Source organism: Verticillium alfalfae, genomic scaffold (assembly GCF_000150825.1).
Source record: "Verticillium alfalfae VaMs.102 supercont1.6 genomic scaffold, whole genome shotgun sequence".
Taxonomy (NCBI): Eukaryota; Fungi; Ascomycota; class Sordariomycetes; order Glomerellales; family Plectosphaerellaceae; genus Verticillium; species Verticillium alfalfae.
This window is the reverse complement of record NW_003315033.1, coordinates 2,124,107-2,149,105: the sequence shown is the minus strand read 5'-3', so window position 1 is coordinate 2,149,105 and position 24,999 is coordinate 2,124,107. Positions and strand designations below refer to the sequence as shown.

The 24,999-nt window shown below is 56.4% G+C and overlaps 7 protein-coding genes across 7 annotated transcripts in view; 3 read left to right on the top strand and 4 right to left on the bottom strand.

Annotated features, from left to right (window-relative positions):
- Window positions 1–299: 299 nt before the first annotated feature.
- VDBG_05779 (bifunctional P-450:NADPH-P450 reductase) lies at window positions 300–1,673 on the top strand (the record flags this gene model as incomplete). The annotated part of the gene is made up of 1 exon (XM_003004620.1): window positions 300–1,673. One exon carries the CDS (start codon window positions 300–302, stop codon window positions 1,671–1,673), a length of 1,374 nt encoding a protein of 457 aa, XP_003004666.1.
- A 4,135-nt stretch (window positions 1,674–5,808) lies between these two features.
- Window positions 5,809–6,993, bottom strand: VDBG_05778 (predicted protein; the record flags this gene model as incomplete). The annotated part of the gene is made up of 3 exons (XM_003004619.1): window positions 5,809–5,931; window positions 6,005–6,177; window positions 6,273–6,993. 3 exons carry the CDS (start codon window positions 6,991–6,993, stop codon window positions 5,809–5,811), a joined length of 1,017 nt encoding a protein of 338 aa, XP_003004665.1.
- A 3,998-nt stretch (window positions 6,994–10,991) lies between these two features.
- VDBG_05777 (gramicidin S synthetase 1) lies at window positions 10,992–14,549 on the bottom strand (the record flags this gene model as incomplete). The annotated part of the gene is made up of 7 exons (XM_003004618.1): window positions 10,992–12,839; window positions 12,902–12,995; window positions 13,045–13,329; window positions 13,513–13,618; window positions 13,673–13,807; window positions 13,856–14,202; window positions 14,380–14,549. The coding sequence occupies 7 exons, from the start codon at window positions 14,547–14,549 to the stop codon at window positions 10,992–10,994; spliced, it is 2,985 nt and encodes a 994-aa protein (XP_003004664.1).
- A 2,192-nt stretch (window positions 14,550–16,741) lies between these two features.
- VDBG_05776 (enoyl-CoA hydratase/isomerase family protein) lies at window positions 16,742–18,126 on the top strand (the record flags this gene model as incomplete). The annotated part of the gene is made up of 6 exons (XM_003004617.1): window positions 16,742–16,970; window positions 17,076–17,206; window positions 17,315–17,364; window positions 17,501–17,579; window positions 17,696–17,873; window positions 18,002–18,126. 6 exons carry the CDS (start codon window positions 16,742–16,744, stop codon window positions 18,124–18,126), a joined length of 792 nt encoding a protein of 263 aa, XP_003004663.1.
- Window positions 18,127–18,640: 514 nt separating this feature from the next.
- Window positions 18,641–18,940, bottom strand: VDBG_05775 (predicted protein; the record flags this gene model as incomplete). The annotated part of the gene is made up of 1 exon (XM_003004616.1): window positions 18,641–18,940. The coding sequence occupies one exon, from the start codon at window positions 18,938–18,940 to the stop codon at window positions 18,641–18,643; it is 300 nt and encodes a 99-aa protein (XP_003004662.1).
- A 1,120-nt stretch (window positions 18,941–20,060) lies between these two features.
- On the bottom strand, window positions 20,061–21,076 carry VDBG_05774 (cellulose-growth-specific protein; the record flags this gene model as incomplete). Its single annotated transcript, XM_003004615.1, has 5 exons — window positions 20,061–20,104; window positions 20,165–20,420; window positions 20,476–20,534; window positions 20,604–20,832; window positions 20,975–21,076. 5 exons carry the CDS (start codon window positions 21,074–21,076, stop codon window positions 20,061–20,063), a joined length of 690 nt encoding a protein of 229 aa, XP_003004661.1.
- A 1,654-nt stretch (window positions 21,077–22,730) lies between these two features.
- VDBG_05773 (sda1) overlaps window positions 22,731–24,999 on the top strand; it is a gene marked incomplete at both ends in the record, with an annotated part of 2,726 nt that continues 457 nt past the window's right edge. Inside the window, 4 exons of the mRNA XM_003004614.1 lie at window positions 22,731–22,777; window positions 22,851–23,094; window positions 23,159–23,803; window positions 23,884–24,984. Coding sequence (XP_003004660.1) covers window positions 22,731–22,777; window positions 22,851–23,094; window positions 23,159–23,803; window positions 23,884–24,984 — 2,037 coding nt within the window. The remainder of the gene's footprint in view (window positions 22,778–22,850; window positions 23,095–23,158; window positions 23,804–23,883; window positions 24,985–24,999) is intronic.

The following is a 24,999-nucleotide window of genomic DNA, read 5'->3' as shown; positions in this document are numbered from 1 at the left end:
ACGGCCCAGCTCGTTTCTTTTTCAATGGCCGACTAATTCAAGCTCTAAGGACCAATGGTTTTCCCTGCAATGCAAATTCACACGCCAGGCTCGTTGATGGCTGGCTGACCCCCGCTGCAAGATGCGTTGGTGTGTGAGACAGCATGATGTGGTGTAGGTCAAAGGTGTGAGACGTCACGCCTCCTTCATTGGACACTCCAATGCCGCGGTGCGATGCTGGGCGAAATATAAGGGGCCCTTCTACCGGTGGCCTTCTCGTAGAAATGCTCTCCTCACTTCAAGATTGACACATCGGTACCATGAGCCAGCCAATCCCCCGCCCCCCTGGAGTGCCTCTTCTGGGTAACTTGTTCAACGTCAATCCGAGCAACACATGGGACTCGCTCAAGAAGCTCTCAGAGGAATACGGCGAAATCTTCCAAATCAAGGTGCTCGGCCACGGCATTGTTTTCGTGGCCAGTGCCGCTCTGGCTGAAGAGCTCTGCGACGAGAAGCGCTTCCGCAAGTATGTTGGCGGGCCCGTCGTCGAGATACGTGCTGCCGTCCATGACGCGCTTTTCACAGCCTACGACCACGAGGAGAGTTGGGGGATTGCCCACCGCATCATTGCGCCAAAGCTGACTCCCCAGTCAATGGCTGATCGTTTTGAAGAGATGCGTGACACGGCCACGGAGCTCATCGACAAGTGGAGGGTTCTGGGAGAGGATAACGAGGTGTCCCTAATCGGCGAGCTCAACCGTCTCAACCTCGAGGCGACATCGCTCACTCTGTACGGCAAAAAGCTCAATTGCCTCGACGGCCCTGAACACCCCATGATCAAAGGAATGGAAGATTCCACCTCGGAAGCCATGAAGCGGCCCACCAGACCCGGCCTCGTCAACTGGTTTCTCAAGGGCAAATTCAAAAAGTCCATCAAGGTCATGCGAACGTATGCCCAGGAAATGGTCGACCATCGCAAAGCGCACCCCTCTCTGGACGGCCGAAACGACCTTCTCTCCGTTCTCATGAATGGCAAGGACCCCCAGACAAGCCAGAGTCTCCGAGAATCGCAGGTCATCGACAACATCGTATCCATGCCGATCGGCAGCAGCACAGCACCTGCCCTCGTTTCGACTGCCATCTACTTTCTCCTCAAGAACCCGCACGTCATCGTCACGGCACGTAAAGAGATTGAGTTCGTGCTGGCCGGTGGTGAACTCACCTACGCGCACCTGTCGCAACTTCACTACATCGAAGGCATCATGAGAGAATCACTGCGTCTATCATTCGCCGCACCAGGTTTCAACATTGAGCCGATCCCCAGGGAGAATGACACCAGTCCTGTGGTCCTAGGCCAAGGCAAATACCAGGTTGCTCACAATCAGCCAATGATCATTGTCCTGGCCGGCGTGAACCGCGACCCGGCAGTCTTCCAAGACCCCCTAGCCTTCGTCCCCGAGAGGATGATGGGTGAGACATTCGACAATCTGCCCGTGAGCGTCAAGAAGTGGTTCGGGAACGGAAAGCGCGAATGTATTGGCAAACACTACGCATGGCAGTGGAACATGGTTGCTCTGACGAAGCTCATCCGTGGGGTCAATTTCGCACTGGTGGACCCGAACTATGAGTTGAAGCAAGATGGGTGGTTCAACCTTAGGCCCGTGGACATGATGGTCAAGGTTAGGCCAGTATAATGATGGAATCTCAATGTGCTCCCGTTGGGTTTCTTGACTGAATTTTTTCGACTGAATTATTCTACCCCTAGTTACGTCACCTCCTTTCCCTTTGATGAAAGATCGAGGATAGCTGCAACGAGCTGTTTCAAAGGATGAACCTCAACAGTTCACTGGCACACTTTGTGTGTTTCAATGAACCATGGCTTTGTTTTCATGCCTTTTCCCCCGCATTATTTCACCATCCTTTGTCCGCGTCGCGAGCAGCCAGCAACCTTGCGCACCTTGCACAGTAGTCCCTTTGACCGACTCTGATGGAGAAGCAAAGGGCACAGACTGGCACTCTCTTCTTGGGATTGGTGCCTGGCCATTGTATCCCGGAATCTCTTGCTGAATTTTGTGCAGGAACGAAAGGTAAGCGTCGCGTGTGAATGCTAGTGAATGCCATCCAGCCATTGACGTGCTGGATTCGAACGATGGAGGTGATGACAATGTGCGGACAATTTGATGATACAGAGCATGCGGGCATAGAGCCGCATATGGGTGTATCGGCGGAGGTAGTGGTAGTGGACATCATGGAATGGTAACCTGTGGTGGACAACTTGTTTACAGCTTTGTCGGAGGACGGAGGGCCCGTTCAAGCGATTTTTATCAGGCCCTGACTGTGAAAGGCGGAGGATGCCAACACTTATTCTATGTTGGCAGCTGCATTTATCAATTAGATATTACATTCACTCTGTGTGACGCAGACCAAATTCCTTTGAAAGTTGGAGCAGCCTGCAAGTTACAGCGTGGATGTAAGTGCCCTCGTCTCGATGGTCTCTCGACCTGTCAAGGGGGGACGCAGTCTGACACCCCTCTAGCCCCGAGAACGATCTTAGGCTTTTCGAAGCCAAGGAGCCGGCTCAACCGTCTACTCAAAGATTCTTATCTGATATACCTACCATGTAGTTCGATCAAGTGATATCATACAACTGGTCTGGAAGCTGAATTCTGCTACTATATCTGGAGCGCCCAGTACGCGCCGTTGTACCTGAGGTTGTCCTCGGACTCAAAGGGATAACCAAATGAACATATTGCCAGAACTCGACTAGTATCCTTGGTTATCTCAACTATGGTGTGTATAGGAGAGACGCTGACATATGGTGAGATCACCGGCCTCACATCGGCATATTCATGTAGCGATAGTAAGCCCCCCGGCTTTGTGCCTTCTTCTCTGGCTGTTGTCATGGAGCCATATACCTCTTGAGCGTGTATACTAAAAAAACAAACATACATAAGTCTGAGTTGTTCACGCGTGATGCACTTTCACTTAGGGATGAAGTATGTAATGCGGCCCGATCTAGTCCATGATTGATGTAATATCGATTCGCAACCAATGTCGCAAGGTCTTGTGGCCAGAGCTTCTTATGTCGAGTTGTAGAATGTGTCATGTTGTCACCTTGGCGCCCTTGGAGGGTGTCGGCGCCCCCAGAATGCGTGTTTGGACTCGAGAGGACTGACTCGGGCGAGCAACCTTCAAGGCTCGGGTTTTTATGTTCGGTAGTAGCAGTCCAGCATGATCTAGCACTTCTCGATTTCTTCTATCATTGTATATCCGGTTTGGACTTCGATGTATCTGTGAACAAGAGCAGCTCTGGTTCAAACATGCATGCTGATAGTCGACCAAAGTAGATCAATGACATATTCGGACGGCACTCAAGCAGCCTGTCATCCTCGTCGTGTGCCAAAGTCGCATCACTCACTCATGTTCATGACGAGTCCCAGGGAGTGGTTTGCTCATTCTTTTCGTCATCACAGCTGTAAGACCGAAGCTCATGAGTCAAGTCGGAGTTGAACCCGAGGTGAGGATGAAATCGTCGTAGCCAGGTGATTGAGTGGAACATGCAAAGACAGGCTAACTACACATGACATTCGTCTTCAGTCCTCGATTTTAAGACCGGCTTGGTATGAGGGTGGCAGTGGCTGCCATTGCTTTCTCATCTGACTGTAATCACGCCAACCCAGACATCACGGGTCGCCACGGACGTCGATCCGTTTGACAGGATGAACTCTTCTTCCCTTGGAACGAGCTCTTTTCTGGGACCATAACGTTGATACGCCAATGTCATGAACATCATCCGTCCCGCACGCACGCACAGTGTTCGAGACCACTTCCATTCCAGCCCGCCTGACACAGGTAACGTCGAGATCAACGAGGCCAAACAACGTGAACCGAGCAAAGCGACCAGGGGCGTCAAATCGATGATGATCCAAACCCGAACCAGAGTCCCGTTCAGAACTGTGGCCAAACGGGCGCTAACGGTCTCAAGGCAGACACATGTTGCCTTTTGCTTACCCTTGACAGGGCTCTGTGGTTGCGGCAGCGTCCGGGACTCCGTAGCCCGCGAACATTCATTCGAGAAGACGCGGTCCTCCATGTCAATAGCGCGACGGAGCAACCCACCAGTCAGAAAGGCTCCGCGATTCCAGAGTCCCTGTCAACGGGTCAGTGCAGCACACGCGAGGGAGAATGCGAGGTAGGGGGAGCAGAAAGGAAAGCGACATTGGAAAAAAACAAACCACAAAATAGGGTTCGATCTGCCTGCCAGGCAGCCATTTCTGTACCCCGTCACCATACCAGAGCGGCCAACTCCCCAAACTCCCTCTGGTGCCCGCTTGGTAGATAGTGCGTGCCTGTGCACCGCCGAGTCGAACCATGTCTGCGTTCGAAGAAAAAGGAGATGCTCCTATTCGCGTGGTCGCCGGGTGGGAACCGGCGATGGAGAGCCGGGTCGGCTTCTCGATGCGCAATGCACGCCCTCTTCACGTTCTATCACGACACCCCCCAAATACATATCGCATGGCATGCATCCCGTCAATCGATCAATCCGTCCCAGGCCAAGACGTCGCGTGGCGCATACGCCGTGCCGCTTTCGCCCGGGGCGGAGGACAGCGAAGACGCTTGGCTTGCAGTGAAAGGCACAAGACACGTCTGCCTTCACCTCGTCTCAGCAGATTCGAGGCCAGGGAATCGCCAAACAATGAGGCCCCTTCCCGAGCGATGGCTGCTGGTGCTGGTGCTGGTGCGCCGAGGTGCACACCGCATAACGCATGCACCAGCGATGGCATGAGTGCATCAAAGGGGGGCTGAGAGCATCTCGAAGGGCATGAGGCCGGGCGATCAGGCAGCCAACTCAATGCCCTCGAGCAAAGTGAGTCGATTGAGGCATTTCCGTACCATGGGCTTCCGAGGCGATATTACTGATCGCATTCTTCGAACGTCGCAAGGGAAAGGTAAAAAGGCGGCTCAACGAGCGGCCGACCGACACGGCCACGGACTCCGGTCGCCGCCGCGGGGAGAGGGGGATTGGGGAACTCCCTGCCCCTACACGCCCTCCCTCCCTCCCCACGAGCTGCCGAACCACCTCGCCAAGCCGGGCGGCGGTCACCCACCCACCCACCACAATCCACTGGAGGGCGCGGGCAGGGCTGGGGCTGTCTGGTTTGCTCCGGAGGGGCGTGTCTGCCGTTGCCACCATCTTCGCCTGTGCGACAAGCGACAAAAGAAAAAAAAAGGAGGAGCTGAAGGGGGGCGTGAGCTGCGTAGTCGATACGATCGCCCGCTACTCCGATTCATGTCGGAGCCGTCCGAACTCTCTGGGCCCCACAGGCCACCTCATCACTTTTCTCTCTCTTTAGCTTCCAGAACTTGTCATGTATCACCAGGCAGCCATTTAAGGAATCCAGGGGAAAGCAAGAAAAACAAAGAGGTATCGTCAATTCATCTCGCCCGTCGGATGCAGGCCCGTGTGTGGTGGAACCTGTCTATGAGCCCCGACAAGAACAAACGCCTGACCAGACTCCGTGTCCAATGTAGCTGTAGCTATAGCTAGGCATGGGATATGCTGCTCTCCATCCAATGACACCTTTTCTCCACCTCCAGATTTCTACCTAATCTGACAAGAAGAGTTCCGCCGACAAATGAACTGTATATGATACCCACCAAGTAAAAAAAGAAAGAACAAAAGATGGGGGGCGGGGGTATTAGTTGACTGCCTAACCGGCGGGCAGCCGCGCATGCATCGCTTCTCTAAGGGGGTTTGGTGGTTTCCACTCCAATAGCTCAAAACAAGCCAATCAATCCTGTGGGACCTCTTGATTCCAGGCAGCCGAATTATGCCAGTCCAACCAGCTCGCTCTCCTCCTCCCACGAGAGCACCGTCGTAGTGGCCGCCTTGACGTATCCCGTCTTGGTGGCGCCGAGGTTCCAGATGCCGTCGCAGATCCAGGATCCGTCCTCGTAAGACCAGAAGAAATCCGGGATGCGACTGTGGCGTGACGACCAGAGGCCTTTGACGCCCACGGCGTACCAAAAGTCGTGCCAGCGCATCCATAATGATGGCCAGGGGTCGGACACGGTGGGCGGTGAGCATGGGCTTGACGCCGTTGACGTCGAAAAGATCGGCCACTTTGAACCAGAGCGCCTTGTCCTTGAGCTGGTGGACGGCAATGGGTGCGGGGCCGACAATGCGTGTTCCGTCGCCTCGGGTGCGTGGACGCATCGGGCCCAGGCGGTGCCGTCGCCCGCGCGCGTCTTCGTTCGAGGTAGTCAAACTTTTCCGTCCCTCGAAAGTTGACAAAAATTGGCCCTCTCGCGACCCTTGAGCAGGGAGCATGGCGACGGCCATGTCCTCGCCTGTGACGACGTGAAAGCGGCGCTGAAAGCCCCGGCGAGCAGCTCGACCATGTCCCAGGTCATGGTGTACATGGCGCCGTGGGGGAAAGCGAGGTCCCACGAATGCGAATAGTAGAGCTCGCCGATGACGGTGCGCTCGACGGTGGAGACGTAGCGGCCAGTGCTGTTGGTCAGACGCGGCTCGAGGAAGCGGTCCCAGAAGCCGCGGGCGTTGAAAAAGAGGTCCGTGTCCATCTTGGAGACAAACTCGTACTGGTGGTTGTGGTCGATGAGCCACTGGTAGAGGGCGAGCGTCTTGACCGTGTTGGCGGTCACGTCGTCCTCCTGGAGATGGTCGAGCACAATCATGTCGCCGAACGTCTGATTCTCACTCGAGACGGCGGCAGTCCAGTCGGGTCCGGGGTTGGAGACGACGAAGCGCGTATCGACGGGCAGGTCGCCGTACATGCGCATCCAGGATGAGCGTATGATCATGCGGCGCTCCATTTCCTCGGCGGCGCAAATGACAACGGCGAGCCAGGGCCGCGGCGGGCGATCGTCGTCGACGGCATCGATCATGGGCGAATCCGGAAACGGCTCCAATGGGTAGAGGCTCGGCGGGGAGCCCTCGACGATGCTACCGTGGACGACGCCTATGGAGCTGGGGGACCTCGTAGGGCGCATGGTGGATGGGCGTGCGGTCTCGTGTGCAGGGAGAATGTGTGTGACAAGACCAATGGTGATGAGAAGGCTGATGGTGAAGAGGCGACGAAACCGTGGCGGAATGTGTTGGGTCAGCGAGGTCCAGATCGCCGATGGCAGCGACAGACAGGGCCGTGCCGAGAACATCATGAGCGACGCATGAGATGAGGGCGATTGTTTGCGCGAATGACGTTTCCCGCGACGATGGGCGTCAGTAAGGGCGATAGCAATAATGGCGGCGGCCGCAGCGTGCGGCGGCGGCTGTCGTCGTTCTTGTCGCCCTTGGCAGTAGGAAGAAAGAAGCGGGGGGTGGAGGCGGATGGCAAGGTCGAAGTTGAAAGTGAGGTTGACGCGAAGGCGAGTTGGCGCGCGCGCGCGTTGGAGGTTGAGAGAGGAAAGGGAAGTCGTTAATCAAAAGGGGGCGGCAGGTCAAAAAGGGAAAGGCGAGGCAAGGCAGGCCAAGGCGAGCCAAGACGAGGTGCAAGGTAAGGCAAGGGTACCTCAGGAAGGGTCAGGTACCTAAGCAGGTCAGGAAGGGTCGGTCGGTACCTCCTTACAAAAGGGACACTAGGGCGAGTGAGGTGAGACTGGGGGGAGCCAACAAACAAGATGGGCACTGCTGTGAAACGCCCCTCGAGGAAATGCCCATTCCACTTTATACAATCGATTCGTTTCTGCCTGGGACTAGTTCCTGGGTAGGTGCTGGCCAACGCGAGGGTAGCAAGGAAGGCGAGATGGGCATTCTGGGTCCATGCTCTCTCGTGGCACGTACCTGCAAAAGCCAAAGAAAAAAGAGTTGAGGTGCTTGCTCCTTTACTCCCGGCCCCTGGTACTGCGACCCAAGTCCAGTCACGCTAAGGAAGGTTCCTATGCGTGGGTAGGGGGGGGGGGTGGAGGGGGGAAAAACGGGAGAAGGGTGAGGGAAGGACGTAATGGGACGTACCCGCTCTTCTTTCTACATGTATTCCCCTTCCTCTTCGTCGCTGAGCCACGGCCCACGACCTCCAACCTGGTACGGTCTACGACAAAACGGTCACGGGTGAGCGAGATCCAGACTCAGCCGTTTGGTACCAAGAGACTTGGGTCACTGAGCAGCTAGGGGAGGGGGTAAGTCGCGGTTTCACCTCCATCATTTTCGTGTCGAGGCCAGAGACGTGTCTGTGCGCCCGTGCCCCCTTCCCCCTTGGCCGCTATCTCGGGGTGGCTGCCTGGTGGGGGCCTTTTTTTGAGGCCACAGTCAATGGGCAGACGACGGTTGGTCAGGGCGGGAAAGGCTTGAATTGGGACCTCCCCTCCCCTTGCAACCTACCGGGTGGCTCGACTGGGCTGACGAGATTATGGTGTGCAGAGAGAATTACAAAGGAAGAGGGAACCACAGCCCCATCTCTCCGTTTTGGCCGTACGGCATGCAGGATCGACTGCGCGCTGGCGGAATCGAGAAACAGGCAATGCCGCGCAATTGACGTGACGGTGAGTGGTGGCCTTGTGACGTACGTACCGAGGCCACGGCAGTCACCTGTGCTTGGGAAACTGGGCAGCACAAGACACTTTGTGGGATCGAAGCAGACGGGAACAAGGAATTGGCAGTCTTTCTGGCAGCACTAGCTCTGCAGACCTATGGGGCGGGCAGAAGAACTTGGCATATCAGACTAAGATCATGTCTTGTCGAGGCCACGGTTCGCAATTGCAGTGAAGCCCTCCGAGATGAACGACACAACCGCCAACGCTGCCCAAGCCTGTTGTGGCATCATCGTCATCATCATCATCTCTCCGATACGCCTGTCGCGCTGGCAAACGGTGGATTCTCCAATGTGCACGTGACCGAGCTTCAGTCGTGTGGCACGCGCCGGCTTCGAGCGTTGGACATGGACATTGACATTGGCATGACGCCTGCCATGCCGGCACTGCATTCCTGCTTCCTTCCTCCCTACCACCGCGACGTTTCCCACCGGCCCCCCGTCATCTTTCATCTTCACCGCAAGTCACTGTCGAACACTTGCATCCTTCAATGGATCTGCACCCAAGGCTGGGGCCGCACTACCAAGGTACTGAGACTCCAATGGGGGGAACCATCTACTCTGGTCTGGCGACGCAGGCAAATCACGATCCATTGATTGTTTCCCCCGTCACGCCAAGGATGCGCCAACCCCTGGGTCGTCACTGCCGTCTAAAATTGGCGGGAAATGAGCTGGGACCCGCCGTTTTTAATATCCAATAACAGCCTACAGGCACCAGACGGCACGTGCGTTAGCGCACGCCCCATGCAGCTCAGCCTCCTCCTCGCCTTCCTGTTGCTGTTGTTGCTGCTGCTGCTGCTGCTGCTGCTACTGGCGCCGCACCTCATGTACATGGACGCGCAGGCAGGCAGGCAGGCACGAACGTAGGCAGCCGCGACGCTGCATGATATCTGCGAGGGGGCAGGGTCGCGGCTCCTGGTCCTCGGACTGCAACCGGCAACCGTACATGCGACTTCAGTCGTTGCACGTTCATCTTTTGTGTTGCATTGCTCGCGCGACGAGGGCTTCCGATCACCGTCGCACCGTCCCAACCCTGCGGCTGACGCTGCTGCGGCTGTTGATGCTGATGCTCATGCTGATGCAGTGCAGGAGCCTCATTCCTCCATCCACATCCGCTGCACGCCCGCCTGCCGGTATATTTCCGTCGCGTCATCCTGCGCCGATCGTCCTCAGCCTGTCCGGCACCGCCCACTCCTGCTGCTGCGTCGCGTCTGCGCTCTCATGACCACCGCCATTCTGCGCATGGAACGGATTTTCATGCTGCATGAGCCTTTACCGCCTGATAGCCTACCGCGACTGACGAGGTCGTTTCGAAATATAGAAATACACTGACTGTCTTCAAGACGCCGCCGCGTCGATACAAGGTAGTTGAGGATCAACGGGCAGGTAGCACTGCCGCCCGGCCGACCGCCCTTTCCCCACCAACGTAACACGCCAAGGCAGTGCCGACTACCGCACCGGGACCCGACCCCGCGAACGGCAGACCTCACACACACACACACACACACACACGACCACGCAAGGTGCAGGACGAGAACGGTCCCTCCGCCCTTCTTCTTCATACCCCATGACGTTGACACACGTGTGCGACGTGATAGACGGAAGGGGGCGTCGTGATAGCTCCGTCAGCCGCACGTCTCGCGACCCCAGTGCCATGTTCCTCATCCTCAGTGGGCGACGAACGGCTCCTGCCTTCTCGCCCGCTTCCGTTGTGCGATGTGGCGCGACGTGCTGAAAATCCTTCAGCCTGGTGATGCTGGTGGCTGTGACGAGGAGACCGGCGTGCTGATGGACGTACAGCTACAGAAAACGCACTCCGGAGCAGATTATGCCTCGTGAAAGGATCCGATGTGCTGGCATCCGCGTGGCTTGCCCAGCCCGCCATGTTGCTTTCGTCTCGCTGTGCCGTGGATTGTACCCCTCGTCTCTAGGAGCGTATGAAAGTCCTTGAAGGCTCAAAACTCGGAGAGACGGCTGGGCGAGGCTTACGGTCACTTGCCACTCTGGTTCCGACGACAGCGCAGGCTGCGCAACGGCTCAAAGGTGGTCGCACCGTCAAAGTCACTGCAGGCGACCTCGAAGCCATGGCAGGAGCTATCCCACTTGGTGTGACCCCAAATCCATGTAACCAAGACGACGAGTACTGTCAATGTCAACGCCTGTCGACCTGCTGCAAATTGCCGCCAAACACAATTCGTCGTACTCGTTGCGAGACTCGATAGTTGACCCCAGGAATTGCAGACGACAACGAACATGTTTGAATGTAGTGAATTACGACTAAGATAAGAAATGTAGAGAGTGTTGTGTTTGTGTCGGCCATACTAAAGCCCCGATAGTCCTGAACGCCTCCTAAACCTGTTCCATTTAACGCCACCCGGAAACAAAGAAAGAAATTAGAGCGTCTTCAGCAATCTCGTCCCTCGACGACTGACTTAAAACAAAGGGGAATTCTCGGAAATGTAACTAGTTGCAACCAAAAGAAACAACCCAGAAGAAATATGTAGAAAAGAAAAAGTTCGAAAAACCAGAGCCCACGGCCGGCTCTGACATGCTCAGCTGTCCCAGATGGCGCCATAGGCCGGCACGCCCCGCGTTTTCGAGGCCATACACGACCTTCTTGGTGATCTTCTCGTTGGCGATGATGATCACAGCCTCAGCATCGAAGCTTTTGGCCAGGTTGTAGCCCATCTTGACGAGGTCGGGGCGGCCGAGCTTTTTGGTGTCGTGGATGACAGCATCGGGGATCTTGCCCTTGATTGTGTGCAAAAGACCTTCGCCAAAGGTCTTCTCAGGCTCTTTCGTAGACCAGATGAGTTGCGTGGCGCACGAAGGATTCTGGATGTGACCAAGCACAGGACCGATCCCGGATCCTGTGGCGATGACCACGACGCGGTTGAAGAGCGTCGCGATGCGCATGACGCCGCAAGTGGGGACACCGCGCACCCACATGTGCGTTGGAGGCTTCTCAATACAAGCTCGCGTCCAATCGCCAGCGTTGGAGACGACGAGAGAGTAGCCCTTGGGTCGACCATCGACGGGCTCCGGGGCGGGAATGGTGGCAAAGGAGTGCCATTCGAGAAGAGGTCGATGGGAGATGCGTGTGAACGAGCCGTTGACGGGCACTGTGTAGTCAAAGTGCAGGCGGATGGCGTGATTTGACAAGACTTCGGCATCGACTGGGACCTTGCGGAGAAAGAACCAGGATGATGCAATGCTCAAGGTCGCGACGGTGAGCAGCCAGAAGGCAGGCGACCGGACACAAGCATCGCCAAGCGACAGGTCGGTGGCCTTATCATCATTGGTTTTCAGAACAATCTGTGCCCAGAAGAGGCCAAGCATGGTCCATCCAACGAAGCGGTGCGTCTTTTCGAAGAGGTTGTGGTATGTCTTCCTGATGGAGGGGTATGCCAGGACAAACATGACCATGAACAGAGCAGACAGCATCCATGAGATGATCTTGGTGGCCAGTGACTGCCTGCCCCAGCCAGAACATTGAGAGAACATACACACCGTGTCGCTGATGTTGGCAGCAAGAAGCCACAAGCCTGCACACACAGCGGCTCCTGAGTGGACTCCACCGAGGTGGTAGATCTTGGCACACCGAGATCTGATACACAGCGGCCACGATTTCGGCACGTTGCAGGTGATTGTGTAAAGGGCGTTGATGACGAATTCTTGGCGGACAAGAACGGCGGTGGCGAGGTTGATGGATGTGATGATACCGATCCATTCTTGCGTTGGCCCTACCAACACAAGCGCAATAACGGCAGCAATATTGAAAAGACCAACAAGCGTGAATAGGCGGCGGTAGACGATGAGCAGGCGGTTGCGCAGGTTGCGGAATGGCTTGCGGTGCGTCTTGGAGGGCACGTCTTCGTCCAGGTGGCCCTTTTCGTCTGGGACTGGGATGTCGGAGGCCGACAAGACCGAGTTGACTTCTGTGACACTCGACGTGGACGAAATGGACCTCGCCTTCTCCACTGCGGTGACCTTGGAGCGGATGGACTTGCCTGAGGCGCTCTCACATATGGTGGATGCGTCGTCTTCAGGCGTGATAGCGAAGGACCGCAGAGCCTTCTTGTCAATCTTGCCGTTGGGAGTCAGAGGGAGAGTTGCAAGACGGTGGAATTTGCTAGGAATGGCGTAGTAGGGTTGACGACCCTTGATGTGTTCCTTCAGTGCATCAAGGTTGCAGTGTTTGGGCGTCACGAAGCCATGGATCTCTTCGTCGATCAGAAGAGCGGCCGCTCTGTCGACCTCGCAGAACGTGTTCATGGACGACGTCACGCCGTCAAGCTCGACACGGAAGCCCTAAGAGAGAGTCAGATGACCGAGTCGACTGGGTGAAGTGAAGCGCAGACAACGTGTCTTACCTTGATCTTGACCTGGTCATCCACGCGGCCCAGGATATCCACCGATCCGTCGGCCGCCCAGCGGCAGAGATCCCCAGTGTTGTACATCATGGACCTGCCGTCAAGTCAGCAATGTCACTTAGTCGACCACCAGATAGACTCACCCGTCGTTCACAAAGGGGTCGCGCTTATACTTCTCGGCCGTCTTCTCCGGCAACTTGACGTAGCCGCGCGAGACGCCAAGGCCACCCGCCCACATGATACCCGCCTCGCCGACCCCGACAGGGGTGCCATCCTCGTCGAGCAGGTAGACATTGTTATTGGGCGTGGGTCTGCCGATCGAAAGAGGCTGCCCGGGGACGTGTGCATGCATCGTGTTAACGATGGTGGTCTCGGTCGGGCCGCAGCAGTTGTAATATCGGCCATGCGTCGCCCACGTGTCGGCCAGCCTTCGGGAAGATCAGCATGATAAGCGAGACATGGAGATGGAATATCGAGCATACCTTTGAGAACTCGGCTCCCCTGCAGTAGCGACAACCCGGATACTTGGGTAGTCGCGGGGATCATACTTGGCGAGTATGCTGGGCGTGCAGATAAGAACGTCCATCTAAATCCTGGTCAGCTACGCTCACCCCTCTCCGTCGACGTCACTCACTTGTTGGAGGGCTTGCACCCAATTCGAACCGCGCAGGATCAGAGTACCACCGTTACAGAGACAACCGAGCATCTCCCAAGCAGCTGTAAAGGTGGGGTTAGTCAAGGCTGCTACGGGATGGAAGCACCGCTACGTACCCATATCGAAGCTGATGTTCAGGATCTGACCAACGCGTGTGCCGGACCCAATGTCCAGTCCTCCTGGTGACAGGCACACTAGATTTGTGACATTCCGGTGAGTAACGTCCACTCCCTTGGGCGTTCCCGTTGTGCCTAGATCTGTCAGATAATTTTCCGTAAGCGAAAGGGGCGAAGACATACCTGAGGTATAGATGACATAGCATCCAGAGTCAGACGTGGCCAGGTCTTGTGGCGTTGTGGACTTTTCATAGTCGTCCGCCTCCGGAGCGTCGTTCCCGTCAATGGCGATGACGTTGCTGACACCGGACCCAGCCAGGCGGTGCTGGGTGGACCGGAGGACCAAGACAGTGCGTCCACCAGTTTGTTCTAGAACGAAATGCAGGGTCGAGTCTGGCACGACGCCACCGTCGAGGGGCACGTGAATGGGCGCCACACGTAAGGATTGACATGATGCCGACCAGCATATCAACACCCCTTTTGACGACCAGGGGCACCCGATCGCCTGGACCGACTCCAAGCTGGCGGAGCTGATGTCGTAAGTCGCGCGCTGCACTGAGACAGATCTCGAAACGTAAGCTGACGTTCGGACTGGGCGAGTGGATCACGCGCCGTGACATCGTCAGGTTGAAGGCGTCGTTATCGAAAAAAAGCCTGCGTTGATTTTTGAGAACCGTGGCGCGGTTTCGGATACTTGTGTGACGTACAGACTCTGCCTGTAGACATCCGTGAGAACGATCCCTCTCCATAATGTTGGTCTCGCGAGCAATCGACCTGCTTGGACAACGACATCTCTCGTTGAGGACCTTTCGTCATCGAGACTATGGCAGATGGTGCTAGATACCGGAGTAGGTGATGAAGAGCAGATGTTGTTCATTTGAGAGAGCATCAAAAGTCAATTCCTCTCCATCCACCACGAGGCCGCTTAAGTATTCGTATCGACTACGCTGAGTCCGTCGCATCCCTCGGAGACCTCAGTGAATCCCCATACCTTCCTTGATGGGACGGACCGTCTGACGGCCGCTGTTGAGTCAACGAAGGGTCTTCCGGATCGAGGAATGGAGTGCGCGGAGACGGCATCCCTTGGCCCTGCTTGGTCGATGAGGTCGCATCGACAACAGCTCCGTGCGTGATTAACGCGGTCCGCCTCCTCTGCAGACAGCTTGGTCAGGGTCTCGGTGACCTGCTCCTTGGAGTCCACATCGGCGATGCAGTGATGTGATGGTGCGTTGAGGGTACAGATGAGCTAGGGTTCGAGGCATGTATCAACGAACTGTTCTTGAAAGATAGAAAGGCTGTCGACCGTCATCATTGGTCGCGACCCCTGCCGCTTCTGATTGATGCATGCTCGTTCGACACGCGAGGGATGATATCTCTGTCCTGATGAGCAAATAGGTCGTGGTTGGCGAGGTAGCGTCGTCAGCCTAGCGGAAGGTCTGACACCTCAAACGGTCCGTTGAGGAGCGCTGGTGCGGCCACGCGTGTCGACGAACGACTGGTCAGGAAAGGGCCTGCCCAACGGCGGCCACGGGCTGCTGAAAAGTTGGTCTGAAGTTGGCAGGGAGTGGAAAGGGTCCAAGACAGGACGAACAGATCTGGCGGGGATCAGCACCGGAAAGATCCCGGCGTTGCTCTGCGGTCCCTCCCGGGTGGGAGGAGGTAAGACTTGATGGCCCTGTCCATCGGCGGGCTATTCGCTGTCACCCTCAAAAGGGAAGGAGCCATGACGGATGTTGGGAATGTCATTGTCGTCCAGTTGGGGCGGCACGGGTTGACCTGAATCAGACAGGTCGTGGTACTCGCGACATTTGTCTGCACGAAAGCGTCTGCGGTCGTGGGCTGACAGATGGCTTACCAACAGCACTGCATGTTGCGAAGAAGGTGGTGATGCGGCGGTCATTGCTCGTCAGCTCGGCGACGGTGGGAGACGGTCAATCTACGAGCGCCCCGGATAGCCGCGAGTGGTGCGATTACCCCGCGACTCGATGATCGTCGTGAGGGATGCCTCCTGCAGGGGCACTGCCGACGTGCGAGCGAGCGTGGGTTCGGGCAGGCAGAGAAGCTAGCATCCCGCATCGCAGCGGCGCTGGGCATTTCGGCGAAACTAAGAGAGGCTGCAGGATCTGAGAAGAGCCCAGCAAGGTTGCGGGTGACTTGGAGAAGCGCCTCGGATGGGTCACTCCGCGTCCCTTTGGACGCAATTGCCGCTACGCGTCAAGGCAACGGTGCAACCAACTCGTGACAGGTTTAATGACTGCCGGGGGGTGGAGGAATGCGAAGACTGGCCGAATCGGCCCAATCCAGCTTCGAGTTTCGAGGGAGCTATCAGCGTCTGGCCCGGGTCGCCATCCGCACAGATCATGAGATGATGGCCAGCACGGTCGTCCACCAACAAGCACCCTTTGTTCACCCTGTCCTCCTTTTTTTTTTCCTCCGCCGGGAAGCGGGGAGGAGGGGCGGCACAGCTTCGGAACGTCGTACCAAGATGGCGAGCGGATGATCATCGCTGATGTTTTGCCTGAACAGGACGCGACGGCTGCCTCGGGCACCGGATGTAACTCCGACGTCGTGCATGAGGTCGCACGCCGCGCCACGACGAGCAGATTTATCGACTCCCAACGGAAACTGAACACCAGAAAGACGCCGTATCCGCAGCAGCGTTGATTCCGCGACGCTGGCTCAAGAAGAACTGCTGTCTTCAACCCTCGTGTCGCAGTGTCCACACGTGTGGTTACACGTGGGGTTCGTCGCGGCCCAATTCCAACTGCTGATCCATTCTGAACGGGCCAGAAGATGGGAGAGCTATCGATCAATCAGCCAGCGTGATCAGCTCCCTTGAATGGGGGAACTTTGGGGGTATTTGAGGGACGTTGTCGCCCGGATCCTGTTCCCCGGGTGATGGTTCCAGCACCATTCATTCGCCCTTCTCAGCTGAAGATTGACGTTTGGGAATCCAGCCCGGCTTGCTTGCTTTTTCTTGACTTCCCGCCTTGTTGCCCTTTCGACTCAGCTTTTCTTTCTTTCTCTTCCTTCCCTTCCTCATTTCCCATCGCCGCACGTTCCACGACCATGACGGAGGGCGTCGCCATCAGCTCACCTCAGCCGGCCACGACGCCGGCGGTCGTCCTCGCGTCGACGCCGGCGGGGGGCGTCAGGGTGCTGGCGCTGAATCGTCCGTCCAAGCGCAATGCGCTGTCGCAAGAGCTGATTGACGTGTTCGTTGGCCATCTTAGGGCGGCATCGGCAGACGATAGCGTCCGTGTCATCATCGTGACAGGGAGCAGCAGCTTTTTCTGCGGTAAGGCAAACAGGCAAACAGGCAGGCAGGCAGACAGGCATGGAGATTGTCATGTCTCACCATCTGGCCCCGCCACTGCGTTGTCACAGCTGACATGTCAATCAGCGGGTGCGGACATTAAAGAGATTTCTGCGCTCGGTGCGGAAGAAGCGCGTCAACGGCGGTATCTCGAGGATCTCTGCACAGGGATGCGTGGGGTGCACAAGCCCTTGATTGCCGCTGTCGAGGGCATGGCGGTAGGTGACGATCAGGCGGCGGGCATCTATTGATCCTGTATTGATCCATGGGCGCGGGGGGGGGGAGAGAGGCACATGAGGCTAACGAGCGGTGTGATTCCCTGACAGCTCGGCGGTGGGTTCGAACTAGCATTGATGGGACGTGATCCTCGAACGACGTGGGAGAAGAGGGGAAGAAGAAAAAGAAGAAGGGGAAAGAGAGACGAGGAAGGACGAACCGATGTCCACGATGTCTGAAACGCGCGCTGCGCTGAGGTTGAGAAGGTGCGCTAATGTGGATCCCGATTGCTACAGTGCGATCTCATTTTCGCTGCACACGGCAGTCGCTTCGGGCTCCCGGAGGTCACAATCGGCCTGCTGCCCGGTGCAGGGGGTACCCAGAGGTTGACGAACGCCGTGGGTAAATTTAGAGTAAGCTTTGTGGTTGCGCGCGTTGGTTGCGCGCATCGGCAGACACGGCCACGTTGCTGATCCTGACCGCGACGACAGGCCATGAAGATGATCCTTTTGGGCGCACCCATCCCAGCCGCCGAGGCCCTCGACGCCGGTCTCGTGGCCGCGCTGTTTGACGACGGTCAAGTGCTCGACAACGTTCTGGCCGTCGCCCAACGCCTGGCCAGCTCGAGCCGGATTGCATTGTCTCTGGCCAAAGAATCCATCTGCCGAGGTACGCAACCTTGCTCCTTTGTGTTCCCGTCCCGCCTTGCCCCGGACTGTGTCCCCCGGGCCCGAGGGGGGTTCCACAAGCTAGATGGCGTGACTTTGCCCCGAAACACCGAGCTCACCGGAATGCAGCCGATGATCTGGGTCGCGACGACGATTTTGAGCGAAGCCTCTATTACTATTCATTCGGCACGCGGGACAAGGCCGAAGGCGTGGCAGCATTTCTGGGCAAGCGAAGCCCCGAGTGGCCGAATTAAGGTTCGTCAGGGGGTCAACACCAGCCAGGACCGGGTGCGTGGGTGTCACTCGACGCACGCCCGAGTCAGTGCGTGCCCTGTCAGGAGCATCATTAATCAGGAACCAGATTTACCCATACATTCATCTTTCCGAGGAATGTGATGTTGGGATCCATTGGTCTTGCCAACCTCACCGTGGTGGGGGCGCCGTGGGATGTGGTCCGGACGACAAACATGGGAGGCAATCACTCCTTTCACGTTGGCTCAGGACCTCGAATGTTTGCGCACCAGATTTTATTCTTCCTTTTCCTCTGGTGCTATCTATCTACCTATCTACCTATCTGTTCATCCATCCATCCATCTACCTATGCCGAAGCCATGACGTATTCCCGAGGGCAAACATAAGACAAAGGAAAACTGTAAAATGAGTGATTCAGACACAACACGCATAACAAAGATGCAAGAAAAAACGTAGGGAATGTGTTCTCAGCCACGCATCTGGCACGTGAGCTTCCATCCATCCGCGGCATTGCGCTTAGTGCTCGCTGTTCTCCAGGTTAGAGCCACGAAGGAACACATGGTCATCCTCGAAGGTCACCCCTTCAGGAGTACCAGGCCGTTCCTCGGGTTGTTTGACGTGCTGCTGGTAGCTTTGCGAAGGCCAATTAGGGTCACAGTGGTTCGAGACCGGTCCAGTTGCCGCGCACACAAAGGCTGCAAGGTGACTGTTCTCACGGGAACCCAGAGAAGCGTCGACACTACGCATCTGGGGCTTTTGATCAGAGCTGGTGCAGCTCGAACCCGGAGGCTTAGCGGATCCGTCCTTGGGCAGCATTATGTCATTGTAAAGAGGCTCGAGGCTGGGCCCATCGGCACGCTCTACGCAGAGATAGGGATCGGTTACGTAGACGACTTAACCGGGCACATAGTAAGCAGGAACCGGGGCGTCCTGAATCTTGGTCAGTTTTTCGACATTTGCGCCATGCGTGGTCGCATCATGAACGGTGTCAAGAGTAGCGCTCATAGACTGGCCAGGGGTGAACGTCGCAGAACGCGGGTCGAGCTGCTTGCGGGTACTATCTTGCGGCATGATCTCAATCTTGGGATGGGTGTCTTGATGTGGTGTAATGTGAGCTAGCTATAGTCTTTGCAGGCAAGTTTTTGGTCTATGTGCCAGGTGCGGATGCTTGATGTATGTGGTATGGCGAGTGGCTACAATAGAAGAGTGTGGCTTGCAGAAGGTTGTTGCTATGGTCTTATATCAAACTTGGCCGACGTGCTGACCTCGGACACTTTCACTGTGCGCATGTTGACAACTTGTCAGTGAATGATTTCCAGGAACAGAACGGTGGTCGTTAGATTCAATCACAAAGTTCATTGTTCAACTAGTGAACTCAGATATCTCTCCTTGAGAGACCTTCGGCCAGGGTCATGAACCGTAGAACAATGCCGTCTGTCGCGTACATTCATTTCCAAAGCAATTAACAATATGTGAGCTACATGGAACAAAGCAACCATGTCCAACTCCCTCGTTCAGGTCTATCAGTCTTTATCAATTGCACAATCCATTGTTGACACCCAGATTCTGAACAAGCAAAAACTGTTACTTCCTCGAAGAACATGATCGTTGTGGATTGCCCAGTCCGTTGCCGTTTTGAAGAAGCGGTGCCATGTGTACTGAAAGTGCGCTCTTGGGCTCAGGTGGGTCGCATAAAAAGATGATCACGAGTAAGACAGACTGAGATTTTTGGCACGAGGAAAGCATGTGTACATGATTGCATGCAGGCCATGCTTGGGAGCTACAGGGATATGGTCTGAATATCTTTTCCCCGCTCTATATCCAGTCTCGTCTCCATAACTCCACCTTTCGGCGCCCTTGCATGGAAACCCAGTTGAGCTCCTCCAAACCAGGGGTTCAGACCCGTCATCATTCTGTAACGAGGGCATCCATGCGCTTAACAGGTAAAGACCTTGGGCCCAGGGACGGGGTACGTTTTTTCTGATCCGCTGTCAGCAGACGCATTGAGACTTGGCACGGACTCTGATGGGAAATACTCACGTCCGATGTACGAGTTGTAGACAACACCGGGATCCGTCTTGGTGTACGCGCCGGGGAAGCTGACAAGCCCAGTGGGGTTCGCAGTGCCAGATCCCGACACCTGGAGCTGGAAGCAGCTGGGGTAGAACTGGGCTCCAGGGTAGGAGAAGGCAGCGTGCAAGGCGATGAGCTCGTGGCGGACAAGGTAGTAGCCAGGTGCCAGGCACTGGGGAATGTTGAACTTGTAGCCACTGTTGCCGCTGACCATCAAGGGGGCCTGTCGATGTATGTTAGTGATGGGCTAGCAAAAGAAGAGAGAGGACGCCACGTACAGCACCCCAGACACCGTTGACCAGACCCTGCTCATGCACCTTGAACCACACAGCCCTATCTCGTCAGCACATGCCCGTAGGGGCACACGATTTCTCGACTTACTGCGTGCCGGGAAGCCAGTTGTTACATCCGGAAGCAGGGCAACGCGCCATGTAGGTCACAGTTGGGCCGACGTGAGAGTCAGGCCACAGGGTCCACTTGAGGGTGACCTGAGAGCCAGCAGCAGCAGGAGCGTGCAGCTTGGCGGGTGCTGAGCCCGAGATGCCACCTGCGGTCCATCCACCGCATTGAAGATCGATCAGACTGACATCTTCAATGGGTCCGTTTCCCTCCACGCGACGAGAGATACGATCGGGCTAGTCTTGTCTTAGATGATGTGTAGGTTTCTTATGGCCTCTGATGACTTACGGCGGGGTTCATGTAAGGGTCCTGGTAGGGCTGCACACGAAACAAAAGTCAGTCCACCTGAGACGAAACAGAATACAGTGTTAGACAGACCTGGTAGAACTGGTAGTTCTGGCCACCAATGATTGCAGTGTCAACGTAGCCATGGGCAGAGACAACTGCGGCAGTTGCAAGGATAGTTGCGAGGAGCTTCATGATGCCGGACGAGATGGAGGTTTCCCTTAGGGTACGCTTGGCTTGTGAAGATCCTTGCCTCAAGAAAATCTGCGGAGAGCCTTCCATTTATATGCAAATTCTTCATGACTACAGGGAAATGCCTATCTGCGTGACTCGAGGAAGCTGCCAAGACTGCTCGTCGGTTTGCGGAAGAGTATGGTCCGTCACAAGGGAGCACAGCCTAACTGGGGACTTGGGATATGCAGTACAAGGGCCCGCACATATATGAGAGGGCGTCAAACCAGTGCGGGTGTTGCCAGTATGCGAATCCAAATGTCATCTAGCGAAGCCTCATGACTGCTACTAGGCTCGAGGTTGATCTGGCGCGTCCAGACAGCCGCATTCGGGAGGTGGTAGAAGGATGGAAGTGTCAGGAGACATCGACTTCTTCGTCCAAACACTTCTCCCGTTGTATTTCTTGGCCCAGAGCGCGTCGATCCAGAGGTCGACCAAGATCTGAGGACCTGCAATGGTGCCCTGCCATGGGGCTCGAACCATGTACCCCGCGTTCATACCAGGTTTAGAGACCAACATCCCCAGCCATGGCGGCACTTAATTAATTAGAATCATCGGGTGGACGTTTCAGCACGCGGGAATCCCGCCTTTCCCGACCATTGCATATTGCGCACCAATACAATGTGTCAGCACGTTGATGACCGTATCGCATCTAAGCCGGTAGTGTACCCTCCGATGGACCTGGGTACCCGATCGAGGTGGCTGCAAGCGGATTGAGGCCGCATGATTGGCCAGAGGAATCCATGGACACTCGAGAGCGATTTGCAGCAACTGCAAAGACGACAAGATACCTCTGGCCTGCCAAAGGGGCTGCGAGCGCATTTGAGCTTGTGAAGGAGTGTGAAAGAAACTTCACTCGACAGCCTGTCGCTGAACAGTCCGGAGAGGGCCCGTCCAATTGCCGAGGGGTCTTTATAACTCAAACCAATTGTAATGCTTCCCCTCGTGGCTTTGGATGGGCAGGATTGCCTTTTTCGAGTATGGTTGTCCCGCGATGAGTCCTCCTGTGTCTACCTATCTTAGGTTCAAACTTGATCAGAGACCTACAGCTCGCAAATTGCCCAACATTCGCCTACTAAAGAACGATTGGCTTTCTGTTGGGTGAGACCAAGACCCATAACTTGCCAAGGGACAGTTAAGTGCAGAAGACCTGGCGCAGAGGACGGCGAACCTGGCGCCAGAAGGTAAGGGACAGGCTCTTCGTATGAATACACGACACCCAACTCTCCCCTCGACCTACACAACTTCATGTGGTCAGAAAGGAGAGGCTGGATGCAACAATACCCGCGTTGGTATCTTTTCTACGTATTGATGCGAAACAAACCGTCCCTCTGACAAATGAATCGATCGAAAACCGAGGCTCAACCCGTGGTGCTACGTAAAAAGAGTAACCCCCCATGTCCTATCTGTATGGACCCCCAACATTTGACCCCCCAAACTTCCCACTTTGGGCCCCACTGGGAATCGTCGATAAGGACTGATAAGGAACTTTCGCCCAAAATTTCTGTTGGCTCGTCCTGGACGGCCTTTCCCATGCTCAGCGCTGCTGGTCTCCCAGCCCCGCCACCGCCAACACCATCACAACACCACATCGACACATACTCGGCTCACTCTCAAAATGGGCAAACGCAAGGTCGCAGCTCTCGAGAAGGTCGACGCCGACTTGTAAGTCGACAACCTCACGGTCCTTGCGATCCCCAGGGTTCGAGCATCCCTCCCGCTAACCTCACCGTCACAGCGCGAGCCTCCAGTACAAGATCCGCCGCGACCCCAACTCGTACGAGGACAACTTCCTCCAGCAATGGGGCCAGTACGAGAGTCAACGTGAGGTCTTCCTCGTCTCCCCCACGACCGCGACCCCTGAGTACACCGAGTCCTTCCACAACCTTGTCGATCTCATCGCACACGTCGCCGACTGCTACCCTCAACATGCCGAGGCCTTTCCCGGTGATCTGAAGGCCATCCTGCTGCAGCACCACGAGGTCCTACACCCTGAACTGCGGCGAGAAGATTGTGGGAAGTCTCGTACTCCTAAGGAGAAAGGAGGTCATCGACTCGACTCAGCTGCTAACCACGCTCTTCCCCATCCTCGTCTCGTCGCCGAGCAAGTCCCTTCGAACGCTGCTGTTCCAAAAGATCCTCGGCGACCTACGCAACGCAAACTCAAAATCGACGAACCACCCTCTCAACCGCACTATTCAGACCGTCCTCTACAACCTCATTACTGCTAACCGCGCCTCCCCCAAGGCCGTCTGGGCCGTCAAATTGACGCGCGAGCTGTGGAAGCGCCAGGTCTGGACCGACGCTAAGACTGTCGATGTTATGAAGGAGGCCTGTCTCTCCGACAACGAGAAGGTTGTCGTAGGCGCCGTGCGCTTCTTCCTCGGCGGCGATAAGGAGCGCGAGGAGCTCGAGGACGATAGCAGCGACGAGGAGGCCATCGACCTGCAAAAGATGAAGCACCAGATCGACATCAACAAAAAGTCCAAGAAGAAGGCCAACGCCTACCGCAAGGCTGTCACCAAGATCCACAAGCAGGAGCGTGGCAAGGAGAAGCCGCACCCGCTCAACTTCTCTGCCTTTCACCTGCTCCACGACCCCCAGGGCTTTGCCGAGCAGGTCTTCCAGAAGCACCTCCAGAGCACGAAGACCAAGATGGTCCTCGAGCACAGGATCCTCGTGCTGCAGCTGGTCACCCGCTCGTCGGCCTGCACAAGCTGACCATTGTCTCGCTCTACTCGTGGTTCATCAAGTACCTCACGCCCAAACAGGAGTCCGTAACGTCCTTCCTCGCCTGCCTCGCCCAGGCCACCCACAACCTCGTGCCGCCCGACTGTCTGGAGCCCCTCGTGCAGAAGATTGCCAACGAGTTCGTTTCCGAGGCCGCTGCTGGTGAGGTCGCCGCCGCTGGCCTGAACGCCATCCGGGAGATCTGCGCCCGCCAGCCCCTCGCAATGGAGGACACCCTGCTGCAGGACCTCGTGCAGTACCGCAAGAGCAAGGACAAGGGCACCATGATGGCTGCTAAGGGCCTGCTGTCGCTGTTCCGTGAGGTCGGCGCCGACCTGCTGGCCAAGAAGGACCGCGGCAAGGACGCGACGATCGGTCTCAAGACTGGCGAGGTCAGGAAGAAGCGCTTCGGCGAGCAGGAGGCCGGCGGCATCGAGGGCCTCGAACTACTAGAGCAGTGGAAGGAAGAGCAGAGGAAGGCCAAGCGCGCGGCCAAGGGTCTGCCTGAGGAGGTCGGCGAGGATGAGAAGGAGGACGAGGACGACGGCTTTAACTCGGATGACTGGGATGTCGAGTCGGTCGACAGCGACGATTCCGGCGGCTGGATCGCCGTCAGCTCGGATGAGGAGGAGGAGGACGAGCCTGCGCCGAAGAAGCGGAGAAAGAGCACAGCCGATGACGAGGAGGCAGACGCCGACAAGGAAGGCGACGACGAAAAGGACGGCGAAGATGTCGAGAGCGAGGTGCAAAGGATATCCAAGCTTGCGACAACGTCAATCCTGACGCCGGCGGATCTCCAGAAGCTGCAGGAGCTGCGCATGGAGGCCAGCGTCAACAAGGCCATAGGCACCAAGTCCAACAGGTCCAAGAAGCTTGAGGAGGCGCTCGCACGACACATCGACGACGGTCTGACGGCGGAGCAAATTGAGGCGCCCGCGCGCCTTCGCAAAACGACCAAGGAAGAGCGCGTCGCCCTGGCCAAAGAGGGTAAGCCCGAGCGCGGCGAGCACAAGAGCACCCAGGCCATCAGACGGTCCAAGAAGGATGCCGAGGGCAAGAGTACGACAAACAAGGAGAAGGCCAGACAGAAGAACTTCCTCATGACCCTCAACAAGGCCAAGTACAAGCAGAAGAGGAGTCTGGTTCAGACGAGGCAG